This window comes from Corvus cornix, chromosome 2 (assembly GCF_000738735.6).
Source record: "Corvus cornix cornix isolate S_Up_H32 chromosome 2, ASM73873v5, whole genome shotgun sequence".
Taxonomy (NCBI): Eukaryota; Metazoa; Chordata; class Aves; order Passeriformes; family Corvidae; genus Corvus; species Corvus cornix.
In genome coordinates, this window is record NC_046333.1 from 93,322,570 (window position 1) to 93,343,106 (window position 20,537).

General features: G+C 39.4%; 1 protein-coding gene across 6 annotated transcripts in view; it reads right to left on the bottom strand.

Moving 5' to 3' along the window:
- The window catches only part of CARMIL1 (capping protein regulator and myosin 1 linker 1), a 193,704-nt gene that overhangs the window by 91,282 nt on the left and 81,885 nt on the right, over positions 1 to 20,537 (bottom strand). For all 6 annotated transcript variants that reach the window (XM_039572531.1, XM_039572563.1, XM_039572556.1 and 3 more), the window contains exons 4-10: positions 16,777 to 16,836; positions 14,431 to 14,552; positions 12,326 to 12,423; positions 11,911 to 11,981; positions 11,701 to 11,774; positions 6,576 to 6,651; positions 3,941 to 4,029 (exon numbers count right to left, since the gene is read on the bottom strand). In XM_039572531.1, the coding sequence (XP_039428465.1) occupies positions 3,941 to 4,029; positions 6,576 to 6,651; positions 11,701 to 11,774; positions 11,911 to 11,981; positions 12,326 to 12,423; positions 14,431 to 14,552; positions 16,777 to 16,836 (590 nt within the window). The remainder of the gene's footprint in view (positions 1 to 3,940; positions 4,030 to 6,575; positions 6,652 to 11,700; positions 11,775 to 11,910; positions 11,982 to 12,325; positions 12,424 to 14,430; positions 14,553 to 16,776; positions 16,837 to 20,537) is intronic.

Consider the following 20,537-nt stretch of genomic DNA (forward strand, 5'->3'; position numbering starts at 1 on the left):
TTCCTTCTTTCTCTCTCTGCCTTAAAGTACATTATCTCTCCTCCTGTAGGCCAGTGGTGAAGAGCTACCAAAATGCCAATTAACACTGCCCTCTTTCCTTGGAGCAGATCCTGCCAGCCATCAAACTCTGTGCTGAGAACCACAGAGGAGAATCACATCCTCTTCTAGTATTTGGAAAAGAGAGGACACTGAACAGCAATAGCTTCAATAGCTTTTGGTTATCTGCAGTTGCAAAGTTTACTGGAGTACAGAGATGCTCCAGGGAAGTTTAGTTTCCCTTTGAAACCCTATGTCCTTTAACAGACTTCTGGGGCTAGAACTGGTTCCAGCTCTGCAGATGCAGGATGAAGGGCTGCCTTTAGGAGAAAAATATTCTCTTCCTAAAATACAAGCAGCATGTGAATACAAACACTCAACAGAAAGAACTTCTGGACTTGAAACTTTGCCGCCTGACAGGCCTCAGGGTCTCCTGCTTTGCTACCAGCTGCTGCTGCAGAAGACTACAGATCTCCTGTAGGTCCTCAGTTACATTTGCCAACACTGAAAATCTTCCAGCATTTCAAATGGTGCTAGATGCCTGCCCTTAAGCAACTGAATCAAGCTCCTTATGTCCAGCCAAGAAAAATGAGGTTTTGAGTTAAAAAGCAACAAACCCTTTCTTCTTGAGGAGTTTCCTCCTCTTCCTTTATTCCTAACAGATTCTTGTAACTACAGCACTTCGCCTATACCTCCAGGCTTGTTTACAAACTCTGCTCCAGCTTTCACCAGCAATATAGGCAGGATTACTAAACTTTCAGGAGAACTAGAGTGTGTGTGAGCTACTTAGCAAAGGCACAGCAAATCAACTGCCACCAGAAAGCAGTGGATTATCTACATTAGGCTCAAAGGGCTCCAAGGCTCATTTTGGAAAAGATAATACAACAAACAACACACACTCCCTGTGCAGTCTCTGCCATAAATAGAGGCACCTTGGCAATGCTAATGGAGGAACATCTCTTTCCCTCCTTTGTTCACTACTTGCTTCAAGTCATAAAATTCATTATATCCTTTGGCTGCACACTTACAAACAGAGCACGCAGTGTAAGCCTGTAACTTTCTATAAAGCATCAAACTTGTTCTGTATGCAGTACACAGCCACGTTTGGCTGAAATGAGCATATTCAGCCTTGGAGGTAAAGCCCCAAAAAGATTCAATTTCAGTATACATATGACAGACTAAGGGTATTTCATCAAGGGTAAGAATACCACAAATCTGGAAATCTCAGACAAAACAATTCCTTGAGATCTGTCTAGACAACATCTCTGTAACTGAAAAAAAGAGGATGTGTGGGAGGAAGCAACACTGTTAGGTCTAAGGACATTAAGACTGTGTCAAAAAGGGGAAGATAAGACTCAACATCACTGCCAAAGGCCCTCTGGATACCAGCAACAGGCATTTCTCTTGTTCCCCATGTTGCAGCTGGCCACTCCCTTTGGAACGGGGCTGCACAGGATGGGGTGAAAGGAGGCAGGGACATTCCGTCTGTCAGCTTTCAGAGAGCACATAAGTGCAACAAATAATCACTTGCACCAGCTCCTGCAAACAGGCCTTTGCAGACTGGAAAGTCTGTCTTGCAGTTCCATGGCAATCACGGAGTTGGAAGGGACTCCCAAGGATCAAGTCCAACTCCTGGCCCTGCACAGGACACCCCAACAACCCCACCATGTGCCTGAAATTGTTGTCCAAATGGTCCTTGAGCTCTGGCAGGGTTAGGGCCATGACTAGTGCCCTGGGGAGCCTGTTTCAGTGCCCAACCACCCTCTGAGGAAGAACCTTTTCCTAAAAACTGAGTCCTTGCAGTTTAGCATCTCCCAACACTGCAGGCCGAGGGCAGCTCCCACCATATACAGCCTGTGCCTGTCAGGCCAAGCTGCAAAGCCTGACAGACACCAAAGCCCAGCCTAACCAACAGGCCCATTCAGAAATTAATATTTTGGTTATCACATATTGTCCCATTCCTCTAAAGTACCTCAGGGGTTAACCCTCTTTTCAAGGTCATTTTTTGGGTCAGACTGAATTACTCTCCTCTCCCTGAAATCTGGACATCACCTATGTTAACTAAAACACTTATCAAAACATTAGCAATTGCTGTATGCATCGAAGCCTTCCAGTGTAATCTAAACTGCATCCTTTATGTGTACTTAAAGGAACAGCAATGGGGATAAAATTTCCAAGAGCATCTAAACTGGCACAAATCTTATCAGACAGAGGCTTTCACTTGACATCCTGTTTTTCCCAACAGGAAGTTCACACTTCCCTAGTTCTGGGTCCTTATTACTGCTACTGCACAATAGTTTGCTGTTTCATCATTTGGGAAGATGACAAGTGTTTATGAGGCTGTGGCCCAAACCAAATCACAGAAATGAGTGGTTGGAGATAGAAAAGAATAGAATCATCTTAAACTGACTCTGCTGCAGGAAGAAATATGCTCTTGCAGCTGCTCGGGTTATTTCTTACAGCTTTACTCTTGGTAGCTCTTTCTTAACCCTGCTTTGGCATTCTATCACAGCTCATTAAAAATGACTGGTCTGTAAGCCATGGGAAGGAAGACACCCAGCAACAACAGGATCTCCTAGCAAACAGATATGAAAAATGGCAAAGCTGACAAATGCATCCTTGGCAAAAACAGACAGTGTTGATCAGAACAGATACACACCAAGGCACAATGCCAAACACTCTGCACATAGATGGAGACATGAAAACTAAAGTCACAGGTTGATTATCTGTCAAGTCCTGTTAAAATTGAAAGCAGTTAATCCAACTGTGATAAGTTGAGGTAGGCACTGTGCAAAGGTAATCAAGATATCCTTTAATATTAATGATTATAACTAGATTTTGTGGCACATATTGCAAGAAAAATGAGACTAAAACCAGGGGCTTGTGTTTGAATGATAGCTATTTAAAGCAGAGCACTAGTGAAAGAGAAAGTTTGTGTGCTATTCCAAACTCAACCTCAAAATTTCTCATGTCATGGAGGCAATTTTCTTTAAAAGCCATTTCAACGCAAAGACCACTTTAAAAAGGAGAAAAAGACTCAAACAATGGAAGAGGAGACAATGTAAGGCACACCAAATATTTCCCCTGTGCTTGTTTCCCTTTATTTGTAATTTTGCATAGTGTTCTGCTTCTTTCACCTTTCCACTGCTTCTTTAATTAAACAAAAAATTCATTAGCACTAGAGTTTATCTTGTCTGCATTGTCTTGGACACTACCCTAACACTAAAACAAGCACTACAAGTACAAACTAGCTCAGTTGGAAGTAACTTCAACTTTGCTTCTATTTCCTGTGTTACCCAGTAACTACAACTTACTGCATTTAAAACATATGCAAGGATTTAAATGTATAGCTTATTTCTGTGTATCTTCCTTTTAAGTCTATGGCAAGCCATTAAACTTACTTATCTACTTTCTTCAAAAAAGTGGTTAATGTAGAAGTCCTGTTATATTTGAGCAGACAGCAATCCACATTAAGATAACACCAGCTCATTTGGAAATGAAACAACAACAATGTGTTAAGCGAGATGGAATAATATGCTTTTTTCAACAAAAACTAAACTACTGTTTTTTAAATGATAAAAAGATGTTGCTAATACTTCTGTTGGAGCCATATTTGGAGAGGAACAGTGGGAGCTATTTTAAAGTTTATGCTCTTTTTCAATCATTTTGCTCCACTTAACCCAACTCTCCAGCCAGAATCTTAAAAACCACCATTTTAAAGGGATTTCTTGGACATAAGGACATTGTGGAAAACCTGATAAAAAGCTTGTGACTACAGGCTCCTCAGAACTAGACAGACATTGAGCACATCTTTTTTAATGCTTATTCTGGCCAACATACATCACACATCCCTTTCAGTGGGACTAAGCAGCATCTAAAGCGACATTTCAAAGGAATTACTTACGTTCTAAGCCCGGCATTCTCTAATACCAGTTCTTCCAATCGATTGGACCTACTCACCACCCGCAGTATCTGCTCACAGAGATCAGTGGACTGCCACAGAAAAGACAGAACAGTGTTAAAGAACACAAACATGGAACAGACAGTTATTGAGTTAAGCTGTACATCATAACGGGATCCAGGCCACCACCATCTTCTTGTTATACATAAATAGGAAGTAAAAATACCAGAAACACCCAGGAGAGTCAACAGAAGACTTCTGGAAAAGACTCAGAGAAGCAGGAGGCAGACTAAAGGCAAATAATTAATGAACCAGGCCACCTAACCAAAGGGGGCAGAATTTTTATAATGACGGTAAAAACAACCTAAATCATGTGGTTCAGAAAAAACTCTCACTTAATTTTTAAAGAAATCTTATTCCTATGCATGCTAATCCTTCAGGAAAAAGTGGTAACTAGTGCAAAGGAGAATAAAGCCTGACCAGGAATGACAATTAAACACAAAGAAAGATGTTAGAAGGAAAACAAAACAAAAAAACATCCCAAAAAAACCTCAGGAGCAAAAGTACCCTAGCTACACATCCTCCAAAGACTCCCAAGGACTAGTGTTTAAGGGCCAGTATATTTGGGTATGAATTCTTCCAGCCTATGCTGAAGCAAATCCCATCTCATGATCCTACTGCTGTTGAATTCTAGAATTTGCATGGATATTTGCAAGTGCCATGAACAAAACATGACAACAAAAGATTTTGTTTGCTCTGCTCATTCAAATAGAGAGATAAAACCTTAATCATTCAAAAGCCGTGCAATGAACTCTGTACCTCATCACCTTTTATTATAAACTTCTATTTTGCTTCTGGATTTGACTTGTCTTTTTCCCCCCGCAGCTGGCACTAACCAGTGTTCATGTGATATCCAAAGTCATTATCATGAAGTGCTGAACCTATTCTGTTACCTGACTTTAAAAACAACAATGTGACATTCATATCTGGGACATCTTTGTCTCTAATGACCGTCTGACATTTTCTAGTTTGTGTATTTTTCAGGGTTTGGGTTTTTTTACTTTTAAACTAATTGAATGTCCAAAAAAAACCCCTAAACAAAACAAACGTGCTCTACTACGCTTGTAAAATCTCATTAATCCTTTACACAGTAAGGGCTGACAAATTTTGGTGAAGACTGTCAAGTCAGCCATCTTCCCAATTCTTTCTCTACCATCCATACTTTAATAATTCAGAATATTATCACAATCTTTCTACAGTACTGTGACTGCAAGTGGAAAGCTTCATGCCTGTACTATAAAACCACTATGGGTACTGTCTATCAAACACAATGTCAGAGTGGGACTCGTGAAACACAATGCACTTGATGGCCTCCGGATATGTCTGACCTCATACTGACCCTCGGCAGTGTTCTTAGGGCATGGATTTACTGTCCAACAATCTACGTTTTCCTCATTTTTGACTTAAAATGGAGTGTGTGGAAGGTAAGGGGTTGGGTTTTTTTAACTAAATGATGCATTTTCCAGACTGACAAAGTTTATTTGTTTTCCACAGAAAAGTTGCTAAGAAAAAGACCCAAAACTTTCACATAAATATATCTCAGACAGATAATAGGGCCAGGTCTTGTTCTAAGCAAACTACACCAGCCAGTCTTCTAACTAAGCAAACTATCTCATTTCATTGAAGCAGAAACTGATTAATTGCATTGTACCTTTTAACAATGTTGATTTTAACAGCAAACTACAACAGCACTAAAAATACCACCAGTTTCATTCCATGCATAACTTTGAGAGCGATGTCCCAGCAGGAAAGAAATTTTTTGCCTACTCTTTTGCCAAGAATCACATAAGTTTCAATTGAATTTTCACGGAAAATGATAGCTTAGGAATGTAATGAGAGCTTTACAGATCAATAAAATTGCATCAATTTAAACAAGACGAAACTTAATTTTTAAAGGCCAAAGCTTCTGAAGGCAAGCATGAAAGCACTTTCTCAAGCAAACCACTTACTCTATCTGTGACTATAAACTTTCAAGTTTAGAAGAAATAGTGTATTTTGATATATTTAAAATGCCACCGAACCACTGCTTTTCTTGGCCCTTTCTTCCATAGTCCAGCTTCTTTAGATATGCCCTCTTTTTGCTTTTAGGAAGGAAAACTGATACGGAAAAATACCAGTGCCACACATCAGGGCTTCAGAAAACTGGGTGAGAAAATCACCAAGTTGCAATGAAAATTACACAGAAAAAACTGCTTTATATGCAAGAAAAAACTGCCAGAATCTTGGCATTTTTTTTCACCTCCATAAAGCAACGATGATTTCTGGCTGCTTTAGTTTCCTATTAGTCACCTACCATTGTTTGAGGGAGTCACCAATGCCTAATGAAGTAGTTTTATTGGCTACTATTATCACGCAACAAAGTTTTCAAACTATATTAGTTGAAATTTTAACAAGACCTGACTCTCAGCAGTGTTTTTATGGTGCGAATTGACTATCCAACAGTTTGTATTTTCCTGATAAGATTAAAGGAAAAAAAAGTTGTCAAGAGATTGCCCAGTTGTACTTGCCTAAAATATTTCACTTTAAAACACAGCACAGCCTGGTAGAAGCAGATAGATTGTTTCAATTTATTACTTACTAATTTCAGATCCTTGGAGGACAGCTTTGTAAACCACTGATTATACTCCAGAGCAGCAACTATAGGTATTAAGTCTCTAGAAAAAGAAAAACACTTTTACACACATTTCATGTAACTGTCATTTGAAACAATCTCCTAAGTGTTCTTCCATATCTCATTCCCCATAGTTTTGCAAAGCTAATTGCCTACCATGCCCATTATAGAAAGCTCTCCATTCTCAAAAAACACAAGCAGCAGCTGCATGTCTTCCTCTTATTTTAATAGAAAATTTTTGACTGGCCAACTAGCATCCATTCTAGCATGAATTTTAATATCAGGAATTTGTCTGGGCTGCCATTCCTACTTTTAACATAGCTTTTTCTTCAGCCTGTGACATGTTTAAGCTTCTTAATCACCTCTAATTATAATTTAGCATGACGCTAAAAAGCTTTTTGGCAGTCTGATGATTTAATAGAATTCCATGACTGAATGCTTCTAGAGAACACCTCCTTGTCTCATCTCTATAGTTAAATTCCCCCAGGAAACAGGAGACCTGCAAAAGGATAATGCGACATTCAGCACAAACCCTCCTTAACTGTAAAAGGGATTTCACGAATGAAATTCTGAATCATTCCAGTTTTCTTCATTCCAAGCCTCTTAACGTGATCTGCTCTCCCTCTGCTAAGTTTCTCCGATAGCAGATGTTGATAAATGTCACGCCCAGACGCTGCCCCCCAGCAGAATCATTCATCAAGCACCATCACACCACCTAGCAGTGCAGCACTTGGATCATTTTGCTGCTGCATATTAAACACTGATACACACCTACACAGAGGCTTAACAGCTACCTAGAAAGCCCTTGTCCTTATAAAGAAATAAAGAGCTGTAATGTACACTAACTTATCAAGACAGCAAAACAGCGCCATTCAAGCCTCAGTTTTTCTAGGGAGAAATTTAAAAGTATTGGCTTTTATAAGCCAGTCCCCCCTCTGCCTCGCAGCTCTTCATCCAGGACATATGCAGGTAGGCACAGGTCTGCAGCTGACATGCAGCACCCTTCTCCCATCTTCTTTTAATTCTTCCTCTCCTCCAGTTTTCCTCTGCAAACATGCAGGCACTTCAGGGTGGTTGTTAAACACACAGGGAAGCCAGGAGACAAGGCGACATCATGTGGACAAGCATTCTGTAGGCTATATTGGGAACTGCAGTTGCTAGATTTGGAAGTACAAGCATCACTAAGGTAACAGATCGAAGGTGCAGCATTTTGCAGCAAAAGACTGTAGCCCACCAACTGAGAAGCTCATGCAAATGGAGCATTTTCACACTCCTGCAGAGGAACCAGTGTGGGGTGCCCTTCAAGGATTTAAGCCATCTTTCCATCTTGTTCACAGCACACATCACGTTGTGTGGTGAATTCATTTCCACAGGCACAGCAGAGACTCAGCAGCTTCGTGGAGTGTATAGATTTATTTCTGCCCAACACCTTGTTTTTGTTCCTACACACACACACACTTCATCTCCGTGTAAAGCAATAACCAACGGGTGAAATGTTAGGTGAGAAAAAGTAACAACCCAGAGGTACTTCCCCCTTAGGCTGGGCAGGCAGGAATCATTCTATGGAGCATGAAATGTCCACACACAGAGAGGTTTGCTCCTCCTCTGTGGTTCCCTAGCGAGATCAGTAAGGTGGTAATGAATTAGCAGCTTTGACGCCTCTGTTGACAGTACCTTTGCCTTGGAAGTGGAATGAATATAAGAGCAATTTTTCAGGTGAAATTTTGGCTTATTCATGCAGCAGTAACAAGGCAGCACAGCTGGGCAAACACTGGACAGGCTGACACTGGAGGAGCAGAGCTGCTCATGCTGTGGAGCACCACCCCCAAAAGAGGCACAAGGCACCACGAGCAGTTGTACTTCAGCCGCCAGCAGCAGCCCAGCTCCTTCAAAGGAACAGAGGGACAATGATCGGGCATCACCAACTGCAAGTGTTCACACCACCAGGGAGCTGGTAAGCCAGCCTGGAGGGCTGGCAAGAGCTCAGGAACTTCTGGGCAGGAGAGTGGATGCAGAGAGAACTTGCCTGACGCTGTGCCTTTCCCTCGCTTCCTTCTCTGGCTTGGGAGGGAAATGCCTGAAGGACAAGGGGTGCTCAGTCTCAGTGGCAGAGCTATGACGCTTTCAAGAAATATTTAAAGATGAGAACTTGCAAATCAGCTGTGCTGATTTGTTTCAAAATGTTCCTGGTCCAGCTGCAGCAATGTTTCTTCAATAGTTTAGCCTTCTGCAGTATCCAAGGCCTGTTTGTTGAAACCCCAGAGAAGCATAGATCCTGCCTGGGACCTTCATGAACACCAACTGCTAATCCCCCTTCACACCCCCCTTTCCCCCTACTCCCAACATGCCTGCAGACAATGGAACCCTGCCTGTTCTGCAGCAGCTTTACTTACTGTCTAAAAACTTTGCTTTATCAGATTCCACCATCTGATTTTAAGGAAAACCTTTTTTTATTTTTTCATTTTTGTTCCAATTTTTGAAGGTGCTTCTGACCAACGAGAGTCTCCTTCAGGAATTTACCTCTACTCCTTCTCTTGCTTTAAGCTTGTTTAACCTCAATATTCTTTTTATCGAGTTTTTCTTTTCAAAATTTCATATTGCTTTGTTCACTTTATTCAATTACCGTCTAGATGTGGTACTAACAATAACCTGAACTCTTTTGCAATATGGAATGAAAGAAAGCTAAGAACCAGTTCCAAAAGCAGGGCCTTCTCACAACTTTCCCTCATTGAGTTACCCTGAGATGCTTATATGAATTAAAATTACCATCCAGAATAAGGCAATATTTATAAAGGATAAATCTGTGCCATCTTAAAATGAAAACAGATTCTGTTCTTCTGGAATGCAGACAATCTCTCCAAGCCTCAACAGCATTCAAGCTTATCTAATGCCTTCACATTTTTTCAACATCTCTGTCCTTCAGTGTATTTAAGATGGCAAGAAATCTCAACAGTACAAAGAAAAAATTCTAAACAATCACACTTTTCTTGAAATTTTTTTGAATATCCAAATAAGCTAAAACACATGCTACACAGATGAAAATCATGCTACCATATCAAATAAGCCTTTTTCACTTCTTTTCATTTTTGAGTCTTTTTTTTGTTGTTAAACAATTATATGGTTCACAACACAACATAACTTCTGATAAAACCTCTGAAGTCATGTTCCCATGCAACAAGCCATGCTGTGATGCTCTGGGAACTTGAATTCATCTATAATTCATGCCATCTTATACTGACCTTTAACAGAAATTTTTTACTTTGAAAAAACACAGATTGTTTATTTTTGCAATGCATAGCCCCTGTATTTAGAGAACTGATGTACCTGTCCTATCTTGCTTCAGAGCTAGTACACAACCTAAACTATATAGGTTCAGCAATCCCAAAAATTAAGTGGATGATACAAACAACAGTTTCTCAAAATCCAAAGTACAATGGCATACTGTGAATTTACAGCAGTCCCATTGTCTTAAATATATTGGAAAACACTTACATACGTTCTTGAATTGACTGGGATTTCAATTCCTAATTTGTATTTTTAGTGAATAACAAGGATTTGGCTTTCTTAATATTTTAATTTTCTTGAAATTTCAATCCAAAATGTTTCTCAGTTCAGTCCTCAACACATAGAAGCTCTCATCACAAGATGGATTCCACAGCATGTAAATGGCTCCAAAACAGATTTGAATCTTTGGACTCAGGCAATCATGAAACACTTAATAAAGACTTTTCTTACCCACACAAATATATTTCTTCAGCAACATCAATTTTGTTAGGCATATTTTAATGAAAAGCTTTTCTAAAATAACAAACCCATTATTTCATTTCCTGGAAGCCAAACTCATTTGCACCAGCTGAGATATTCTAAATACTTGAAACACTTCTATCTACTCTTTCCTAATAAACTGTTCAAACATTTAATTTCTTGAGGCTGGGTATCTGTAGGTCACTTTCTCAAGAATACCCCACAGTCTTCTCATCTCTTCATGTTGCAACAGATGTTTAAACCATCGTTAAGTTCTTGCCACAAATTTGCTTGCGCTTAATAACATTCCTCCCCTTTTCTTCTTTCAGCAAGGAAAGAGTCTTTGGCTACATCTGTCATGCACCAGTTGCAGCCCCGTAGTCTTGAGTTACCTCTGAATTAGTCAGCACAGATACTGCTAGGTAACTTGCCAAGGGATTGATTCACTGCAGACTGTGAAAACGTGTCACAGAAACTGAAGTATTTGAATGGGGTATTCTGTGAGTTCACATACCAGATAGCTTAAAGCTGCAAAAAATGCTACCCAAAATACTCTTATTTACCTACCTCCAGCTTCAGCCTTCCTCTTACGATGTTCTAACAACATTGTACCTCTGACAGATTCTTAATTCTTGCACTGGGCTCTCCCAAAAAAACCAAGGGTTTCTCTATCTTATTTACACTTTCTTAAATTTGCAATTTCCTTTATATAATGATGAATTTTAGTTAAGCTTCTCTCCCATTTTCTCCTACTTGTAATACCTCCAGATTCAACTTTCTCAGAATCCAATTTTCTCAGCCAGCTAAATTCAGTAGACTAAATACAACACTTAGCTAAGTTTCAGCATTTCACAGCAAAATTACCCTCAATTAGTTCCTTTCTGGAAGTGCTTATTTTTGATAGCATCTATTATAGGTGAGAAGACAACTAGCAGTTGAACAACTTAAACCTTCTACTGACTTGCTGACAAAAATTAATTTCCTTTACTGGGTACGCCATGAGAAAAAAGATTCTGCAGGAGGAAAGACTTCATAATTTCCTTTTTTGTTTTGCCCACCAGATGTAGCTGCATGTTTTATCTGCTGAATTTGAGCTGTTATATCCACCATCACAGGAAAAGTATCTATCTGCTAACTTTTTGGGTTGCTTCCAATAAGAAAATATATTTATCTTCTCAGGCTCCTGAATGAAATGTGGTTTCCATGGGGCTTTTGTGGAAAAACAGCAGCTTCATGCTGAAAACTAAAAATGCTACAGATGGTCATTTCACAGGTCTACACATTCCAGAAACAGCTATGGGGCCATCCCACTTCATCAATATTAGCATGACTACTGCACATGGTTTACCTGTGGTCGAGGTGGCTGAAGTCTTGCAAATTCAGCTCTCTGGTATCTTGTGTCAGATAAATTGTATCAACATCCTGTTAAAAATACATAACCAAATACACCTTTACAGAACTGTAGTGGGATGTTTTTGTCAAGCACTATGGATTTGCATGTTCTTTCATCATTAGTACAGGTAGCTTAAAAGAGCTTCAGAACAAGACATGCACTTACCCACTGTACTTCTTCTCTGTAGGGAAATCCAAGCCAGTCACAAACACAGGCATACATCTGTGAAAAGCCTCCTACAAAAAACCCAACAAGCTATTTAACATAACAGTCAAACAAGCAAACAAACATACATCTAAAAGGACATCTTAAAGATCCAGTTTTCCAGAACTCACTCTCTTTTTCTCTCAGAAGACTGTCCATTTTGCTTATGAAGGAAACTGAGACTATCCTATCTTTGCCTGGTAAGTTGCAAGAAAGCTTAATATAGTGCCTTCACCTACCAATCAGAAGTCTGCTTCATACTAACTACACCTTAAAACTAATTACACCTTTACAAGCTTCTGCCAGAAATAGAATTAAACTTCCTGACACTGCAATTCCAGTCCTTTTATATTTGGGCATTTAAATTCATTCTCACCACAAGGTCCAAGTTCTGCCACTGTCTGACTGTCCCACAGGGCCTGGAGATTAGCCAGTCTTTCTGAAGGCTCCATAGTTACTTTTTTCATAATCCTCCTAGATGGAAAAGAGGGGAAAAACATCATTCATGGCTTTGAAAGTATTTTTAAACATGTAAACCTTTTTTATTTTAAGAGCATTTTTAAATGAGTGTATAGGAAGAATTACCATTTTTAATACAACTCACTTTCCTACCTAAAAGGCACACACATCATTATGCAGCCCAGCAGGAGTAGCATTTATTCTTTCTTTCTCTCTCTTTTTCTTTTGATTAACCCTGTGACTACTGGAGCAGCTAAACCCTTTTGTATTACAAGATCACTCAAGTTAAGGAGACTTGTGCCTCTCATCTGACACCAGGATGCCCAAAACAGGGAAGAGACATGGTATTAATAGTTACCATGAAACCACTGTCATATATACACTGTTTTTATGCAGAAATAGCACCACGGTGCAAAGAGCTGAGCAGCTGCATGTGGCCTCTAGGCTGCACTCTTGATATCCAGCTCCAATCTTTGTAATTTGGTAGCATTTTCCTTCCCTAGACAGACAAGAAACACGATGCCTTTCTGCCTTTTAAGAAATAAAATGATCTGTTTTTATGAATAGCAAGACTGCCTCATAAACTACAGAATTCCATTGGGGGGGGGGTGCTGGGAGTTAGGGAGGTGGAGCAGAAGAGAATCAATAAGCTATAATAACTAAAGAAACTCCTTCCCCCCTTCTTGCCTGTTCTGGTCCTATATCATCTGCACAACTCCAATGCTTTCATTTTAGAAAACTGTCATCTGAGAGGAGAGCAAGAAATTTGATTTCTTTCCTGGAAGCAAGCACTCCATGCATCTACCCAAAATGCTCCAGCAATCTTCTCAAGAAAGCCCACAGAAAACATCTTCAGAGCTCAAGGCCTTCAGAAACAACCAGAGAAACACACCCAGTCTTGCAGGCCCCTTTACTCTTTTTGTATGCATTTCTCACACCATTACTGAGGTTTTATAGCAACCCTGCTCACAAACCCTGCTCAGTTGTATTCATGCTCTTTGAAGGGAGAGCTCAATCTCCACTAAGGCAGTTAATAACACTTCCAGAGAGGAAAATCAGAAGTGGAAAAAAAAATGAAGACAAGAAAAAGAAACTGCCATCCAGAGTTTATGAACTGGATTTCCTACTCCGCCTACAGGAAAGGTGAATAATAAAGACATGCACTCAAAATAAACCATGTAAGTTTAGCCTAACCATTCACATCGAGTGTCTGTTACTAAAGTTCACTTATAGAAAATCAACATGTCTGGGAAAATGCTTTTCCACAGCCCATTTTTTCTAATAATGCTGAAAACCAGGAGCTGAGGAGAATACAGTAGAGCTGCATGACTTGGTGGAGAGCAATGAAGATGAGGCAATGACAGAGAAGATAGAAAAGAAAATGAAGAAGAACTACTGAGAACTGCTGCAAGATTATAGAATCCAGAGGCACGGTAAAAGAGAAAACCAAAGGCACAAATAATGCACTGAAAAGAAAAGCCAGAAAAGGAAACAGGTAGTTCAAGGAGTCAGTTAAACCATAGGAAATATATGACAAGACTGCCCAGGGCTCAGTTTTGAAGAACAAGGCTCACAATCATGTACATTGTTTCACAAACACTGAAAGTAAATGGAACTTTTCCCTCCTCTCCCAACTCAGATTTTACTTCTGGTGGGAAAAAAAAAAAAACAAACAAAGGAGTAAGTTACAACAAAAAATGACAGAACCTAAGCTATACCTGAAACTGGAGAGGCAACAAGGTAAAATGAAAATTTAAGATTTCAAATACTTGCACCCACCTTCAAACCAAAGGTTTTTATGACCCTACAAGATCAACATAAAAGTCTACCTATGCTCTACACTCTCCTGGTTCTGCCATACACCTGGACAAGAACTTAGTGCTCTTGTCATCCTCAAGGTGATTCTCATATCCTCAGCGCATTTCTGAGATCAGGGAGGGGAAACCAGCAGACAAGAAGTGGTGGCTGGTCACCACTTCCACACAATCTGTTCCCACTAGAGGTGCCCTAAAGCAGACTTACACTGGTGAGAGTCCAGGGAATATCTTCCTGAGGCAGGTCCCGATGTGTGCCAGCACCTCGTTCACATCCTCTGAGGATGCCATCTTCATGGAGATGCTGCATTTCTCAGTTTCCATAACCAACTAGAAATAAAAATGCAAGAGGCTGAGAACTGGGTATCATATATGTTTTATCCCTTTAAAAAGGAAGGCATTTTGAATGCCAGCTGAATGCTTCCCGTGCTTGTAGGAATCTGTTATTCTTTAAGACATGACACAGCACTGCTCCAGGTAAGGTTTCTGAAAGTTGTTCCTGAATGTACAAGACCCCCATACTCAAACTTTGCTTTTTCTAACAGTGCCCTGCTTCCCACGGGAATACAATTTTCAAAGGATCTTGACCTCAGCTGACACTTCGAAAACCAAGAACTTTTCACAGCATTGTCCTCTTTTGAAACACGTCCCAGAACACCAGGAGAGGCAGGCTCAGACTGACAGGAAACTATTGAATGAGCAGGGTGCCTGTTTCCTCCAGCAAAAAGTAAAAGTCTTTAATGGCTGCAATCCTCTGGAAAAGCTCTAGTGCTTTGTTTTGTGCTGTTTAAGAAAATGCTGTGGTGCTGTGTTGTCTCAGTGCAGATGAAGCAGTAACTCAGCCAGCATAACTGCCCTGCTGTCTGGGGGATACGTGCTTGAGTGAGGGGGATAAACAAAGCCTTTTGCAACCCACCTCCCTTAGGTATAGATTGAATGTTCAGAATCAAATCAGATTATGGTAAGAGTGACACATCAGCTCTGCTGCTGCTTTCGGCTGCATCACAGGAAGCAGTGTAATGTTTCTGTTTACTCCAGGGTGGATAGTTAGCACAGCCCAAGTCATAATCTCTTTCAGATGAGAAGCTGTGCACGGACAGTGAGAAGGTAACAATAGGAATAACTAAGTGTAGACAGATAGTAGGAGAGGGGACTCTGTGCAGTATGATACAGAGGGTTGCTTCTTATTGAAGCTAGTTCCCAGGGCTCTCTTGGTTCCCAATTCATGCCTAGGGTCATCACCAGGATAATCCTAGAAGAGGCTGTATTACCCCTAAAGCACACTGAGACAATTCACACCTTTTCAACTCCTGAGCCTGTTGCCACCACTCCCTGATGACGAATGAGTGGGAAACTTACCACTGTTTTTCATCATCACCAATATTTGCACAACGTTTCCTTATATTACTCTATTTGTTCGCTTATCTTACCGTGGGAAGCCCTTCATGGCTTTCTGCAAGTTACCCAGCACAAAACTACACCCTTCTGATATCACAGCTATAATTATGCTGTTAGCAGGAAAACTGCAACAATATCATTTGCTCCACAAGCAATAATCCAAGATTCTGCCTGTCTTCAGGTATAAGCCTCACACAATTAAAACACAAATGAGTGTAAACATGAAAAACCTTAAAAAATACTTTAGGAAAGGTGTATGCTCATTGAGGCTGCTGAAAATCTCTTGTAAACTCTGCTACAACAGTGACTGTCTATGCCTCCAGGAGTAATTAGCAATAGTTACCTGGCATTTTAGTACCTTAAATAAAAAAAGCCACAAAAACTTAGAATTTAGTAAATGTCTCCCCATTAAAACACCTGGACCTTTTTTTCCCCTCCTTTAAGGAAAGCTTCAAAAGACTGGTTAAGAAGATGACATGTTAATACAATGAGAGCTTTTCAGAGTTCAAAGTATCTCAGGCACTCCTACCCTTAAAAAGCTCTTTAAAAGCCAAACACACATGAAACACATGAAGACTTTGATACAATTGAACTGTCAAATCTTGTCAACATGCTCATTTTATGAATTAAAAATGCTCTAAAGGCATTCTTCTTTTCAGCACCTTCTCTTTGACATTTACTTTTTTGGGCACATAACTTGCTGTCAAATATATTTTGTGTTGCACACAGTAAAGGCATGAAGAAGAGTTGAAAGCAAAGCATTTCTGCCTGCAATGTAAGCAGTAGCTTTTGGCTTCCCCATAAAGGAAGAAGCCACAGAAGCCACTGCAGCTTGTGTGGTGATGATTGCATACCAGTCACCATTTACCAGCTCTGAGAAAAAGATCCACTTATGATACAAATGGAAATTTGTACCATACTGAATTAGGAAAAAAACAATCTGTTTCTTATCGTTATTCCACCTGAACAGTTTCCTAAAACTGACTCTCTAAATTCTTGTTGTTATTATTAAGACTTTAGACCAGCATGAATGTGAGAATACAAATGCACAGTGTGCTCAGTGGAAGGGGACACCTGCATGTTAGAGCATTACCTCCTTGACCAGAACAGATTTACCCATGAGTAAACAAGTATCTTTTATCTAGAATACACTCACCTGGCCAGGTTTATTGGAAGTTACTCCTTGGATTTCCAAGTAGCTGAAAGTTAGTTCTAACTGTAGTTAGAAAAGAAAACACCACATTAGTGCAAACATCATCTTATTTTAAAGAGCACTTACACTTCTCAATGAGGTTAAGAAAACCTTGAGCAGGCTACTGATATTTGACATCAGTTTCTGTAATTGACACTAAGTACTTGTTAATATCTGGGTGCATTTTTCATTAAAAGAATACTTACATTTGCTTGTTACAGGTTTAAATGGTTACTAGAGGTTATAGGAATACCACACTGGACATTTTACTGCAAGCTATAAGCACATAAGCTTATAATCAATTTTATGAAAAAATTTTACTATAAAAAGCATCATTAATAAATACCCTACTGATGTGTACTCTTGTGACTGATTAATCATTTATTACAATCCTTACAGCTCCACATTATTCTTTCATTAGTTACATTGATCATAGATGTGAAAAATTTTACTGCACAGAACCTAAAGGGACATGTGCACACAATTTTATACATATATGTCTCTCTGTCTATATATATAGATATGAATAAAAATACCATATATAGATAGATACAGATATGAACATAAACGCCCAAGGAGTGTTTTGGCTTGTCTAAAAGTATGAGAGGAAGTGATACATAAGCTTTGTCTGAGTGGTTTATTTGGATGACAGTCAGACTAGGCAGGGAAGAACATACAGAATCCAAACGGAAGCTCAGAAGGCAGTGGGGAATTCTTCTCCAAGGACAAATCTAGGGTTACAGGGAGTGTGCTAAGATCCGAATTCACAATTATGTAGACTAACGTCTTGACAGTCGAGATATACAGAAAGAAACAAACCTCTTGGACTGAGTCATAACTACAGGGCAAGACATTAGCTTGGTCATTTCCTTTTAGTTCTCACTGAAACCATTGTAACTGAGCAGTCTGTCTGAATTGCACGAAGTTTCCTGTCCTTTATCTTATCCTAGGTTCACAGTCAGGGTGCTCCCAGGCTAACTGGCAAGCACCATATCATTCTACTCCTGTATTTGTGAAAAAAGTCAACCCTGAATGACTACTGGGGTGCTCAGAACCCAGACACAGCTATCGAGACTCCGTCCCTGTAAAGGCTGCAGCAGCACCTCAGGAAGTCAGGAAGAGCGGTACCAGCTTCCAATTATCAAAAAGCTTTCCAGAAAACTTTTGTTAGTACTTTCTCTTTGTTCATTGCTGCCTATTTCTAAATCCTTATCCCTTCAGCTGCCCTGATGATTTAGCAGCATCAGAAGATGCCCCTCCAATTTCTGAGCAAAATTTACCTTCCGCCAAAAACCTCTCTTGGTGAACGAACTTTACTCTGAAGATTTTGAGGCTTCATGTGCTTCATTTCACACATTCTGATGCAGGGGCAGCTGCCACAGCAAACAGGCAGTTTCAAGGGTGCCTACACATCTGGTTATGAAGCGAGTGAGCACAGGGAACTGAGGCAGGAGAGACAGAACCAGGGCAAGCATCTTCGCAGAGCTCGTACCAACACCTTGCATTTTCACAAGTGTAAAGCATTCACTTCTCTTCAGTGCTTTACTTCTAAGCTAGGGCCGGCAATCTTTTGCGATGACATGGCCCTGTGCAGTTGACTTAAGGCAGAAAGGAAAAAAAAGGAAAAAAATAAACCCACCCAAAAAATCTATAGCAGCTATTGTTGGCTACTGGATTAAGCAAGACTACACATACAGAAGGCAAAAGCTCTTTTTTCCCCCGTACTAATTAAATATTTGTTTACCTAAATCACAATGAAATTTTAAGGGGAGAGTTTCTGTGATTGAAATCCTTCATATTTTGAAAATTATTTACCTATCTAATTGAAGGTTCTTTCTTTGCTAAAGTATGTGCAAACATATATCTATGTACACACAATCAAAAAATATCCAAAAAGTTCACACAGATCCGGACTCAAGAATTTAGTCTGCAAATCCTCTTGCTTAGAATTAACAAATATCAGGAAACATGGCACTATCTCTACAACTCATCTTTGGTTCATTTTTCTAGATAAAAGTATGAACTTACAGTCCTTGCTTTGCAGGAAAAATGTAACACATTCTAAACATCATCTACCTCAAACTAAGAAATAATTTTTACAAGGTTTTAAAAGGCATAATCTCATTTATTACCCAAAATTATACGTTTCTAAAATCCTCTTAAAAAGCTATGCATGCCTCTCATTTAGGAACCTTTCAGTTACTCAGACAGCTAATTTCCTAGTTTTCAATTTTTTCAACCAAAACTTAATGGAAGTTGAAATACATTCACAAATCTGAATTACATTCGTACCAATATTTTATACACTTATTTGTGGGCTTGATGACACATCCAACATTTACAAGTGTTGCAATTACATTTTATACAGATATGTAGCAAGAATTAGCAGGCTTGAAGTACTGTCCTTCCTTCCCAATCAGTCCATCTCGAATAGTAGGAATGAACTGATTGGATCAGAGTGTGAAGTTACGAGGTGGCCATTGTGATATCTTTGCTCTAAGGACAGTAGTGTGAGTTGGTATTGTAGTTAACCAACATTAATTCTTTTTAACTTTGATCCTTGTTTAGTAGATATAGTCAACAGCATTGTTTAAGGAAAAGTGAAGCTTGGAACTGAATGTAGCAGTAACAGTTACTCACAACTGGCCATCTCTAGGCATACTCAATTTTATTAGAGGTCCCCAGAGAAATAAAGCTGGATGTTCTCAGCTGTCTTTCTAGGAGTTACTGTCTGCCAATTACATGGAAGTTCTCAGGCTCAGAAAGCTTCTGAGCAGCTATTGAAAATATTACAGGCATTACAAAACTTACAAAGTTTCACTAACCCTTCTAGAAAGGCATTTTCAACCATCCTAATAATTGTTCAGACATAAAAAGTTTAATTTTTACATAAATCATAAGCATAGCTTCTCATCATCTTCCTTCTATTTACTTCTACTAGCAAAGAATACATATTTTAGATTTTAATGAAAACAAAACCAAGTTTTTCAACTATAAAAATTTATTTAATGAGTTATGGGAATTGTCTGAAACAGTCAACTAAACAGAGTTATCACTTAGTACTCCAAACCCCAGCCTAAGTTATCACTTAGTACTCCAAACCTTCAAGAGCTTTTTGATGACTTACAATGGCCTTGCTAATGTTTAACAAGATCACTATCACCACCTGTCTATCATATTGCCATTGCACTGATGTCTGAGCTGTTCATCAACTGGATCTATGTTTCCAAGCAAGCAGCCACCAAACCCTGTCTTAAAAAGCCCTGGCTGAAAACTGCAGTGATCCAAACACCAACAGACAACAACCACAGACATCTGTGCTGCAGGGACAGAGTGATCAACTGAGGAAAGTAAATATTAGCAGAAATTCAAGCTGCAGTTCATCCTACCTGTCAGTCAGCATCTTCCAATTATAGGTAAGGATGGTCACACTTACCAGTGGCCATAACTGGAAATTTGGTATCAGTAGTTCCATTTATTGATTCTGTTTTTTCTATAAAGTATGTATATATATATATACACACACACACATATATATACATATATATATATACACACACACATATATATATATATACACACACACTTAGACACACACGTGTAAAATACAACAAAATAGGATATGTGCCAGATTCCCATTCACAGATTCCAACCTGGACGAGAGATCTTCTTTCACATCAGTCATTTTTATTCATGTGGAAATCATCTTTCTCTTCTACAAGTCA